Below are 12,807 nucleotides of genomic sequence, written 5' to 3' on the forward strand. Positions count from 1 at the left end.
TTTAACGTTTATCGAATTTCAAGGTTGACTTCATCGTTGAGATACTGTGAGAATGAGTAGTAGGACAACGTCATTCATGTCGAAAAAGTGAACCAGCATATTCCCTCTTGATTCGCGCTGGTTTTGGTTTGCATGTTGTCTTTATAGGCCCGTTTGTCTTCCGTTTTGGGTCTTACCGATAATATAACCACTGGCGTCTCGGAGTACTTTATCATATAAGTTTGACAAGATGAGTATTATATGTATTTATTAATGTTGCAGAATGGACTGAAGTAGTCAAACGATAATCAGTTCGAATAAATGTTTCGATTCCATCTTTTAATCGCTGAGAAATGAAATGGATCAGCCACAGCAAATTATTTATTTTCTATGCATGCCACTGTATCATAGACAGGTAATATATAACCTGCTGTACCGTGGAGAGCGGTTCACCAAAGTCTGGAAAATCTGGAAAATCGCGAAGTACTCGAATATCTCATCTTTCCGTAAGACAATGAGTGGTGGGCACTAAAGGAGAAAGCAGCTCGACGTTAACGGTTACAAAAGATATTTATTAGGTCTTATTTTACAAAGATAAAGACATCGAGTAGTGGTGGTGGCGGTCCGCCGGTAGGAGAGCATCGGCGGCGGGTGTCGCGCGGGTAGCGGCGGCGACAGGCGCCACTACAGCCGTGCGGGCGGCCGCAGCGGTCGCGCCTCACGCGCCGAGGCGGCGCCGCGCGCGCCCCGGCCGCCGCGCCCGCCCCGGCCGCCGCGCTCACTGCTGACGCCGGGCGGCGCGTCAGCTCCACGACGCCGGGGTCAGCGTCATCAGCGGCAGCAGCAGCAGCAGCAGCTGTTGCAGCGTCAGGAAGAGCGCCGACGCCGGCCACGGGGCCGCGGCGGCCGCCGACGCCGACGCCTTGCGAGTGTCCTGCTGCATCGGCGCCGGCTTCTCTGCTGCAACAACACCCCGACGTACAACTTCCAGGCTGGGCGCACAAAACCTCTGCGTTTCATTGTAGACAGTTTTGCCTACGTTTTTCTTAGCTCCAGCATTAATCAAAATGGTAGGAGAGGTCACAGTGATAAACAAGGGCTACCGTAGCACCTCCTCCAGTTGATATTGCCACGTGTACTCGAAGATATAGTTTGCTGCAGTGCCGCCAGGTGAATCATTTCTGGACGTTCCTTGAAATATCTCATGCGTATAGTACTTCCCTATTCTGGAATAGTCTTTGACAGCAAAGTGTTTCGGATCGGCACAGTTGTATAAAACACTCTTGGGCCTCTTGCCGTGTCCGTACAGGATGAAACCACACACTTTCGACAATTACCTTCATCGTCTTCGTCAGGAGCAACAGACTGTCGAAACAGCTGCTATGTGGGTCTTATATACCCAAAAAAACTATTCTTATTGGTCGGGAATTACGTCATGCTGCCGCATATGGTATCAACGTCAGCGGTGGTGGCGCCACCGCTCCAGTCGTAGCGTAATCATTGAAACGAACACCTCTAGATCTTCTCCGCGTCTACTGCTCGCTTACATGCACCGCTAAGATTACATTCGCTCTCTCGGTTGAAGTTCCTATCGACATTCTTATTTCTACATCCACTTTATTTACAGATTCCCAGTATGTAGGAGCTTGGGACAAATCTATGGTTTCACCAAACAGTATCTTATGTCAGATTCTGAGGCTGCACTCAACAACTAAGAATATGTCCAGTTCTCGATTTTTAACATGCCGCTGATGTTCTGTTTCACTTGTTCCTGACCAAAAAGATGAAGGTAACCGTCGAAAGCTTGGTGTTTCATTCTCTATTCATGCGGTAACAAGTCAGAGAATGTAATAGGTTTCCTTTACTTTACGTCTATGGTCACAAACTTTTTGTTAACAGATTACCGGTTTCGGTCTATAATGACCATCATCAGATCAGCAGCAGAAAATGGGAAAAACATAAATAAACTCGCAGATTGTCTACAGCTTAAAAACAATATATAGATCATAATGAAAAGTACTACTGGCATTATATGCTTGTGTGCGCTTTAAGTGTGAAGAGGCATACCTGTTTCACAGAAACAAAGTCCTAATGTACTGCAGCCATAGTGGCATCGTCAAATGTTACACGCAGAATCAGCACAAGCATCATCAAATGTATATAAATAACGTTACTTGAACGAGTCATGTTGTCAGTAGCACTACTGTTCAAAACAAGCCTCCGTACAGTAGCCACAAGATCTTTGTGTTGTAAGTTCACTAGATGTCGCTAATGCCATCATACACTAGTTTTCAATAATTAACTGAACAGCGAAAATAAAGGGTGATACAATAGTTGAAGTCTGTAATGAGCTTATAACGTATAAAATCCATTCCCGTAATAAAAATCAATAAAAAGAACATGAAAAAAGTAAGATTGTTAAATAGAGGAAGAGATAAGAAACAGTAGTTGACATAAGCTTAACTGCCAATATTCTAGATATTGACGTAAATATTAAACACCTTTGATAGTGCACCGGATAATATTAGACAACATAAAACAAATCGCTAAAGAAGCCACAGCATTTATCTGAAACTGGTCATTCCATGGGGAACATAGAGAATTGTATGAGTATTCTTCACAGAGTGGAAAAAGGCTGTGCTCTTAATATGTTAGAGGAGCCTGAAATTTATAAAGCAAAAAATTAAGAACCAACTAAACTGCTTAACTAACAGAGTGACTTTGTGCCCTATGCCTATTTTGCTTTACTTGACAATGTATTACCCTAACCACGGTTTTTTCTTTATTGTTATTTTGCACCTCATACAAGGTGGGCTGGCAGAGGAAAATTTTACTCCGCTCTTCAGCTACAGGAAGTACAATGAAAGAGAAAATGAAGACAGAAAAGTAGCAGGCTGGTGGTTAAAAAACAGTAGATACAATAATTAAAACCATGAAGCCGATCACACTAGACGAAAAAACAAGAAAAACTATCGGCACTGTGCACAAACACTGATGATTTAGATGGTACACGTCAACGAATGAGTGTGGGCTGCGAAAAACACTAAATCACAAACACAACAGCACACACACGAAAAACTGATGGTGATGATCTCCGGCGCACGAAAGTCCACTTAACATGTGCGAGTCTGGGGACCTACCAGGAGGAGAAGAAGGTGGAGAGGGAGGGAGAGGGGAAAGCATAGATGCCAATGGCAGAGCAGATGGTGGGAGGAGTGAAGGTATGGGGATAGGGGAAGCCCGGGGGAGGAGGTGTGAGAAAGGAAGAAGAGAGGGAAGGGGGAGAGCAGGGAGAGTGGGTGCCCATAGGAACAAACACAGGAAGTGGGAGGGGTGGATCAAAGTTGATAGGAGGGGTAGATGGAGGAGAGGGGGGCATCATCAGGGAGGGGGAGCTGCGGGAAGCCACCTTGGGAGAGGGTAAGGAGAGTGGAGAGATGGAGAGCAGGTGGGACGTGGAAAAACAGGTGCGGCAGCGGACGGGGGTGGGAGAGGATGTGAGACACGAGCGGGTGACGGGGATCTAGTTTACGGGAGGTGTAGAGGATCCATATCCGTTCGAGGAAAAGGAGGAGGTGGAGGAACGGGATAAGGTCATACAGGATCCGTGTGGGGGAGGGGAAAGGATACGACAGGCGAGGCAAAGTGCATGGCATTCGAGGATTTGAAGGGATTTGCAAAACGTAGGAGGGGCGGAGATCCAGGCATTGTAGGCATAGCAGGGGATAGGGCGGATGGTGGAGGAGTGTAGACCCCGGGAGCATGCCTTGGCTTGGATTGCCTGGAGATGGGGGGTCCAGGAGAGTCGACGATCAAGGGTGTCGCCAAGTTAAAAAAAATGGTTCAAATGGCTCTGAGCACTATGGGACTCAACTGCTGAGGTCATCAGTCCCCTAGAACTTAGAACAAGTTAAACCTAACTAACCTAAGGACATCACAAACATCCATGCCCGAGGCAGGATTCGAACCTGCGACCGTAGCGGTCTTGCGGTTCCAGACTGCAGCGCCTTTAACCACACGGCCACTTCGGCCGGCCTGTCGCCAAGTTACTTAAGGATGGGGGTGAGGGCGATAGGACGGCCGTAGATAGTGACATAGAAGTCGAGGAGGCGGAAGGAATGGGTGGTTTTGCCTACAATGATCGCCTGGGTTTTGGAAGGTTTGACCTTAAGCAACCACTGGTTGCACCAAGTGGTGAACCGGTCAAGATGGGATCGGAGAAGGTGTTGGGAGCGCTGCAGGGTGGGGGCAAGGGCAAGGAAGGCGGTGTCATCGGCGTACTGGAGAAGGTAAAGAAGAGGGGAGCGGATGGAACTTTGGGGCACACTGGCTGAGGGGAAAAAGGTGTAGGAGTCCGTGTTATGGATGGTGACGTAGGAAGGACGTTGGGAAAGAAAGGACCCGATCAGATGAACTAGTTAATAGGAAGGACGAAGGTTTGGAGCTTGAAGAGGAGTCTAATCACTGCACGCCTCTGTTGTGTACAGTGTGTTGACAATTTCAGCTAGTATTGAGTACCTCCAATATATTCTAAGTTTTCGTACGTTTTACGCATGATTCTAATATGTTCTTGTCCCTTCTCTGTTCATTTCATATACTGCATTAACCAGATAATGTGGGGCATTCACTGTTACGGAATTTAATCATTCTTTTCTTGCAACGGAGTGCCGCAGAGTAGGAGGGGCCCTCTGGCGGTCACGTTCCTTCAACCACTTCCCGCCTGTGCGGAATTCTGACGTTAGCGCTAACAGAGGTCGCTGATTATGTGCAGCGCTATGGTTCCTTTCATTTGTGGCTTCTTTAGCGATTTGTTTTATGGTTGTTTAACATTATCCTGTCCGCCCCTGGTAGCCGAGTGGTCAGCGCGAAGGTATGTCATATCTAACGGCCCGGGTTAGATTCCCGGCTGGGTCGGAGATTTTCTCTGCTCAGGGACTGGGTGTTGTGTTGTCATTATCATCATCATTTCATCCTCATCGACACGCAAGTCGCCGCAGTGCCTTCAACTCTAAAGACTAGCACCAGGCGAATGATTTACCCAACGGGAGGCCATAGCCACACGGCATTTGTAATATTATCCTATGCACTATCAAAGGTTTTTAATATTTATGTCTTTATCTAGAATATTGGCACTAGAGCATGTGTGAACCACTGTTTCTTAACTCTTCCTCTTTTTAACAATCTTACTTTTGTTGTGTTCTATCTACTTATGTTTATTACTGTAATGCCTTTTATACGTTATAAGCTCATTACAGATTTCAACTAATGTATCCCCCTTTATTTTCGCTGTTCAATTAGTGATTGAAAACTAGTGTGTGCCGACATTAGTGACATATGGTGAACTTACAAACATCTTGTGGCTACTGCACGGCAGCTTTTTTTTAACAGTAGTGTTACTGACAGCATCACTCGTGTATATTGTGTTACTTATGTTTATTTGACGATGCTTGTGCTGATTCTGCGTTTAACATTTGACGATGCTACTATGGCTGCATTACATTAGGACTTTGTTTTTATGAAACAGGTATGCCTCTTCACACTTAAAGAGCACAAAAGCATATATTGCCAGTAGTAATTTTCATTATGGTCTATGTATTGGTTTTAAGCTGTAGACAATCTGCGAGTGTATTTATGTTTATCCTATTTTTTGCTGCAGATCTGATGATGTTCGTTATAGACCGAAACCGGTAATCCGTTAACAAAAAATTTGTGACCGTAGACGTAAAGTAAAGGAAACTTATTGCATATACGGGTCATTCTTTTATTCGCGACAATGTCGCAGCTTGTGAAGTCAGTGAACCTTTTATACAACAGTGCCGACTCGAAAGACTTTCTTCGGAAACGGTGTGTATCGACTGAACAATGTAACTGCTACAGCAAAAATTGTTCAAATGGCTCTAAGAACTATGGAACCTTATATCTGCGGTCATCAGTCCCCTATACTTTAAACTACTTACACCTAACTAACCTAAGGACATCACACACATCCATGCACGAGGCAGGATTCGAAACTGCGACCGTAGCAGCAGAGCGGTTCCGGACTGAAGCGCCTAGGACCGCTCGGCCACAGAGGCTGGCAACTGCTACGGCAGTCACAAGTTTATTATAAGGAAGGCGGTGAAGGTAATCGTCGAAAGCTTGAGGATCTATCCTGAACTGAATGGCAATAAGTCTGAGAATGGAATGTTCAGTGTTTGTACGACAACATTCAAGAGTATTTGACGTTTGTATAGACATCAGCGATCTCCGTGAAAGGGGTCATTTCTGTTTGGCTGTGCTTTAGTGTGGTAATAAAGGTAAATTAATTATCAGTTGTTGTCATTCATTTATGACCCTCCCATCGGTTGTTAACTTGATCGTGGTTTTGACGCTACATTGTTTGTTGTAGGCACAGCTCTTTCAGAACATATACATCATCGTGACCCCAATTAGGCAACGTTAAATCCATAGCCTATATGAACAGGAACAGGGATACAAGCGGTGCAGTATTTCTAAGACCCATCCATTCATGAGACGGATGGATTCCAAGACGGAAATCAAGTCAGCTCGAGAGCCCGAATTGGTCGACACAGTGCTTTCTGGAGAGCTCATCGGGACCCAACGAAAGTGCTGAAAATATTATAGCGAGTCTCGTAAATATATAATTTTACATTGACGTTACAGCCCAGCAGTGGCTCCTGAACAACGAAGAGAAACTCAATAGTTCGGGCAATTTCGTTTTGGAACTGAAGACAACGAATGGCGACAATCAGTGCCATAAACAGCTGAAGGACAGCTTCCAGAGTCGTACATACAGAATGTTTAGGACTTATGTCAAACTGCAAATCCGAATACGACAGAAGCCAAGAAAATCTCACACTTCATGAGGGGCTCGTAAAAGTCACGTACCATGCTCTTGGCAAGCAATGTGACGACGACAGAGAATTCACCAAGACGTGTTAGCGAGTCGAGAAAAAGACGAAACTAGAGTGGCCGACTGCCGAATTTGGTCCCTCTGAAAGATGAGCAAAACCACCATGAGCTCGTCTCTCTCATGGTAGATAAAGTAAGGAACAGACATAGTAGTTTATAGCAGCCAATAATTTCGTACCGAGCAAACAAGAGATAGCAGCAATGAATGACAACTCCATATATCAGGAGGTACTCGAGGACACCGAAGAAGTGGTGTACCGATAATAGGCATCAATCTCCGCCTATAGTCAAACGCAGCATGAAGACTGGACTCTGCCAACTAGAAAAATATGTCGGAACCGTCAAACGACAACACAGCGTCCGATCAACGAAGGTACATCTAATTCCCCTGGCAAATACAGGAAAACAAACATTTGGAGGACGAACAGCTACACGTCGATACGTTTTTACTTTGGGTGTCTGGGAACGTTGGATGCTACTAAACCCGAAGACAACAGTTATTCAACAAGTGTCTTATCTTCAAAAATAAACCAACATCTATACTAGGTCCATTTAACTGAAGAAGAAGCCCACCGCTTTACCCAACATGAGGTCACTTCGCGACATGCCGTAGCAGTTAAACGTCGCAGTACAGGCATACCAGTCTCTTGCGCAGCCCCCGAATTCAGGAAAACTAAGCGAGGCGGCCATCTATGGAAGTGAGGCCACCGCTGATGTAAATCCCCATGGATGGCAGTAACCAAGACGTTAGGAAGTCTCAGTAACGCTACCATCGATGACCAGACTTTCCGAACTGTCGACTGAGGGGTTTTCTTTACTGTAGTATTAGATGCTTATCGTCGCGAAGTAATCAAAACTGCGTTCAGAAACACGAAAGAGGCTATGCTGAAAGTTTCGAATGGGAAATGAGTCCATCCGACATAGATAACTAACAATGACATCAGGTAGACCTTCGATTTTGTCGCTTTAACAGACTGATATCACAATTTTGTTCTTGGATGGGATAGTTTGCAGACATTGCAAGCAGTCATACCCTGGGAGACCTGAGCTCTGTTTTGACGAAACTATTGCGTCAAGCACACACAAAGACTGCTCTAAGCAGTTTTTCACCATTGAAGACGTTATAGACCCGCCATATTCAGTGAGTCTAGTTCAAGTCGTCAAACTAGTTGCTGAGTTAAACTGTGAAGCTATTGTCCAATGGAAAAACTTGCTCCGGTTCACAAAAAAGTTTACTTTTTAGCTGCGACCATAAGCATGGTAATTGGTCAAGGAGTGCTTTGAATCACTAATTCCAACGAGCAGTCGCAACTCCTTTCTAAAGATACGCCCGCAGGGACCATTCAACCAGTGCAGATGGGTCTGCGGAGCGTCGTCGATGAACAATCACCCTCAGCTTGGATCAATTTTGTGTAATCGACGACAAATCGTGCTCAGCTATCACTGGAGACAACGCTGTCAAACTGGGAATGGGATCTTGCAGGAACGAAAAAAATCATCGTCGGTGAGTGATAACCGTCCTCCGTCCATGAGGGTACCATTTCAAAAAATAAGTCGAAAAAAGGCAGACCAGGCAGCTCATGGGAAACACCATAAGAAGACTGGACCTCATCTGCAATTCGCGAGCGCTAATATGGAATATCTTCGTCTGAACGTCTGATAACCCAGGAGAAAGTGCAGACGGTGCTATAAGACGACAGTAATCAACCTCGAGGGAGTCACTGGTGCTCTTCTGCTATCCTTGTGAAGAAGGAGGCCGACCCATGGCTTTTCTGTGACTGCTGGCGATTTAACAAAATAATGACGGAAGATATCTATCCATTTCCGTCAGTGATGACAACCTAGACAGTCTGAAAGGAGCAAAGTATCTTCGCCTGCAGGCATCCACACAAAACACTGGGAAATCGAAGTTGATGTGACTGACACGGAAAATACTGCTTCTTAATTATTGACGGCCGCGCGGGATTAGCCGAGCGGTCTCAGGCGCTGCAGTCATGGACTGTGCGGCTAGTCCCGGCGGAGGTTCGAGTCCTCCCTCGGGCATGGGTGTGTGTGTTTGTCCTTAGGATAATTTAGGTTAAGTAGCTTAGGGACTGATGACCTTAGCACCTAAGTCCCATAAGATTTCACAAACATTTGAACATTTGAACAATTACTGACGACCTCTTTGAGCTGAAAGTTATGCCGTTTGGACTGCGTAACGCTCCTGCCATCTACCAACGATGGTTAACAAACCCCTTCGACACTTTAAATGGACGATCTGTCGTTACTACCTGGATGAGAATTTTGTTTTTTTGATGACATTTGACGAACGTCTGAACCCCTTGACAACTGTATTGGATTGCGTTCAGTCTGGCTGACTTCGCCTGAATCCACAAAAGTCCCTCTTCGTCGCGCAAGAAATAAAAATCTTGGGTAGGCTAGACTATAGCGATGGTGTCGACACGTTCCAGGAAATTAGGAGCAATCAGGGGTTTTCCACCTCCTCTTCACATTCTTGATGTGAGAAGATTTCCCATAATGTGCTCTTAAAGCAGGCTATTCCTGAAACATTTCTTTACAAAGCCACACTCCTTGCAGGAACTAGTGCTAAGAGACGCCAAATAGTTTTGGAATGAGGCGCAAGGAACCATAAGGTAGTGTTTCATTGTTTGGACCATCAACAAGTGAAGGCCACATTTACTTTGCATACATTCGGTTCACCTCTGCGACGGACCTCCATCCTTAATGCTGGCTCCCTAACCTGAAGGATCTGTTGGGTCGACTGGCTTATTAGGCAGTGAGGCTTCAGAAGTACGAAACTAGAGATGTATACAAAAGCGGAAGCAAACACAAGGACACTGATTGCCTTTCATGCAATCCTTTCTTGGAACACAGCAGCTTGGATGGAATCTCTGTCACCGTGGAATTACATGAAATAGCTGCTTAACATGTGCCACGTCCCGCACTGCTGAGAACAATATAATCTTAGAATAAGAAGGAACCGACCGAAGATAAATTCCATCTAATTAAGGTAGCATTGTAAAAGAGTAACTGTGTTCCAGTGTTGCGGAAATGATTGCTCTACGGCCAGCTATCGTTAATTATTTCCACAGCTCTCCAACATTTTGTCACCTGGGATACACGAAGACCGTATACAGAATCAGAAAGCAGTATTTCTGTAAATCAGTTATATAAAACTGCCACCTGTCACTTTTTTGAATATTTATGTTTTATTCCATGAACAGGTTTTTGAACCTTTTCAGATTCCTCTTCAGATGGTTTCTGGAAGTTACATCATTAAAAAAACAAAAACAAAAATAAGTCAACAGTTCACTTGAGTTTTATTCTTGGTTTTCAAATATAAAGTGTACGGTCATACAAACAGCTTTAGTCCATTACAAACACTAAAACTTTTATACATATATCTTTAGCTAAAATAAACAGAATCTACTCTTACTGATGTCCCCGATAATGTTAACGTAACAACAGAAATAAGTCAACAGTTCATTTGAAGGTTTGTTATTAATTTAAAAATTTATATTTAAATAGAAAGGTCCTAGTCATACAAACGGCTGTATCTCATTGCAAATATAATAATTCGGTATTATTTATTCCTGGGCATTCATGTTAATGCCAATCATGACTCACATATTTGCTATAAATGGCCTGTATTATACGTTAATATACAAATAGAAATAAAACATCAGATCACCTAATGTTTGGTCTTGGAGTAATTTATTTATTTCTTTTATATTGTGCTCTCATGTTATCCGCAGTCTGATTAAAATATTTGCCCTTCTATCTATACATGTAAAAAAACGGATTAGATCTGTGTGTAAAGTAGGCCTATGCCATATCTTTTTGTCAAGATTTTGTTGAAAGCAACGGTTGTAAAGCGCATGCTGGATGCTGACAAAGTCTCGCTATCTGAGTGCCAGATAAGAGAGTTTGTGTGAAAGTGTGTGTAGTAATAACAACTGAACATCAAAATGGAGGCGGACAGAGGGACAATAACGAAAAAAGCTGCCCATACTGTCGCAGCAAGTAAGAAACTAAATTTACATCCATATCGACTGATAATCAGTAATCATGGCGATACATTAAAACGTGTTCGATCTTTTTGTCATAGAGCCAGCACCCACCGTTATGATAGAAATAATGGTGTAACTTCCAGAAACCATCTGAAGATGAATCTCAAAAGGGTCGAAAACCGGTTCAAGGAGTAAAACTTAACTATTCAAAAAAGTGACTGGATGCAGTTTTATATAAATTATTTACATTCAGTTAACAGTCACGGTTCTAAAATATCCCCAATGGATAAGCATAATCATCAGTATTTCTGATAGGTCTCTACTGACTTGGATACTAAATGAGCTACTTTAAGGAATGGCAATGACTGAACAATGTGCTGCAACTACTTTTGGGTCGATAGGTACCAATCCCGCTTGCAAGAGCGCCACTCACCCGGAATGGAGTCGAGCTGTTGAGGATGTTCCTGAAGTCAACAAAGGAAAATATAAGGCTAACAGCCTACACTAACCACCTCACACGCTTTGGTATCATCAGAGCTGTATCAATCATCGAAGCCCCCGAAATTCGAAACTTCCTTGTAGAAGACGTCATTCTGAAGCACGGAGAACTTTCTGTGCCGATGTATGATCATGGAAACGTTTTCCAGTCGACACTGTTACATCACCCACAGGACGAAAACTGCCTTCAGCAGACGAATGATCACACGCTACACTTTAGTAAAACGTTGTGACGTATAATCTCAACTGCGGTAAAATATTCCCCCTCGTGACATTCGCACACAACATAGTGGAGAAACAAACTGTAGGCTTCATATGGATCTATCTGCTCTGCAGACTTGTTGAAACAACAATGAAAATACATTTTTTTAATTTTCATAATGAAATTTCTACCATTTGATTGTTATTTCCTCAATTGTGGTACAAGATCATTGTTTCGTTTTGCTGCCATTCTCAAGTGCATGTCTGAGTGTTAAAACGTGTCTGACCTGTCTATGACATGTCGTCGTCGAAAATACGTATTTCTGGTCTTATAGGCCAGTTATTGTATTACATAATATGTGTACATACCCATACAAAAAGTAGCTGGCATTGTGCACCATGCGAAATCATTAACATACAGTGTGGCGTATTACTGTTTCCTTTTCAAGTAGACGATACTCAGGATGAGTGTGGGAAAAATCTCTTCGCTCCTTGCAAGACAGGTACCTCGTACACAGATCATAGACGCCAACGTAAAGGACCGAGAGTGACACAGTTCGTAGCTCTTGGTTTAGATTTTTCACCTATGGAGAAATTAGAACTATTGGAGAAGTTTCTCAAGTGCTGCTGTGAACAATATAAATTCCTACGTCGCTAGTCGTACGTCGAGGATTATAATAATTCATCAAGAAGAAAAAGCTGAACAGACACCATCCGTTTTCTTCATATGTAGCCCAATAGAATCCAGAGACGCAGAGCGACGACTGGACGTTCAAGCAAACTCAAGACCCACACGAAGTTCGACGGAAAGGCTCCATTCGATATTAATGATAGTGAGGCAAATGTAGCAACAAGACAAGAGCGCAAGGATCCGTCTTCTTGATGATCATAATCCTTGATTTCTTATGTGCCGTCCGACAAGAGCCTCCTAAGATGACCTCAGGACTTTGCGATCGATTGGTCAGCATCATGATGGATCACTTGCGTGATGTGGTCCATCCATTCCTGGAAACTGTCGTAGTGTTTGAGCACATCCAACCGGTTGAACAACGTCAATTTCGGTGGCTTCTGCTAGAGCAATTCCCCGTCGATTAGGTCATTGTGAAGTGGGAAGTGGTCAGTGGGATGAAGGTCGTTAATGACTTCCTGATGAACTGTCTGTGAGGGCTGGGGAGCAGAAAGAGAGGTCGATGGCGGAGAATGG

The 12,807-nt window shown here is 44.0% G+C and overlaps 1 protein-coding gene across 1 annotated transcript in view; it reads right to left on the reverse strand.

Moving 5' to 3' along the window:
• Window positions 1-781: 781 nt before the first annotated feature.
• Window positions 782-12,807, reverse strand: part of LOC126088455 (protein turtle homolog B-like) — a 451,623-nt gene continuing 439,597 nt past the window's right edge. Inside the window, exon 6 of the mRNA XM_049906596.1 lies at window positions 782-939. Coding sequence (XP_049762553.1) covers window positions 782-939 — 158 coding nt within the window. The remainder of the gene's footprint in view (window positions 940-12,807) is intronic.

The sequence above is a fragment of the Schistocerca cancellata genome, chromosome 6 (genome assembly GCF_023864275.1).
Source record: "Schistocerca cancellata isolate TAMUIC-IGC-003103 chromosome 6, iqSchCanc2.1, whole genome shotgun sequence".
In the NCBI taxonomy this organism is placed as follows: Eukaryota; Metazoa; Arthropoda; class Insecta; order Orthoptera; family Acrididae; genus Schistocerca; species Schistocerca cancellata.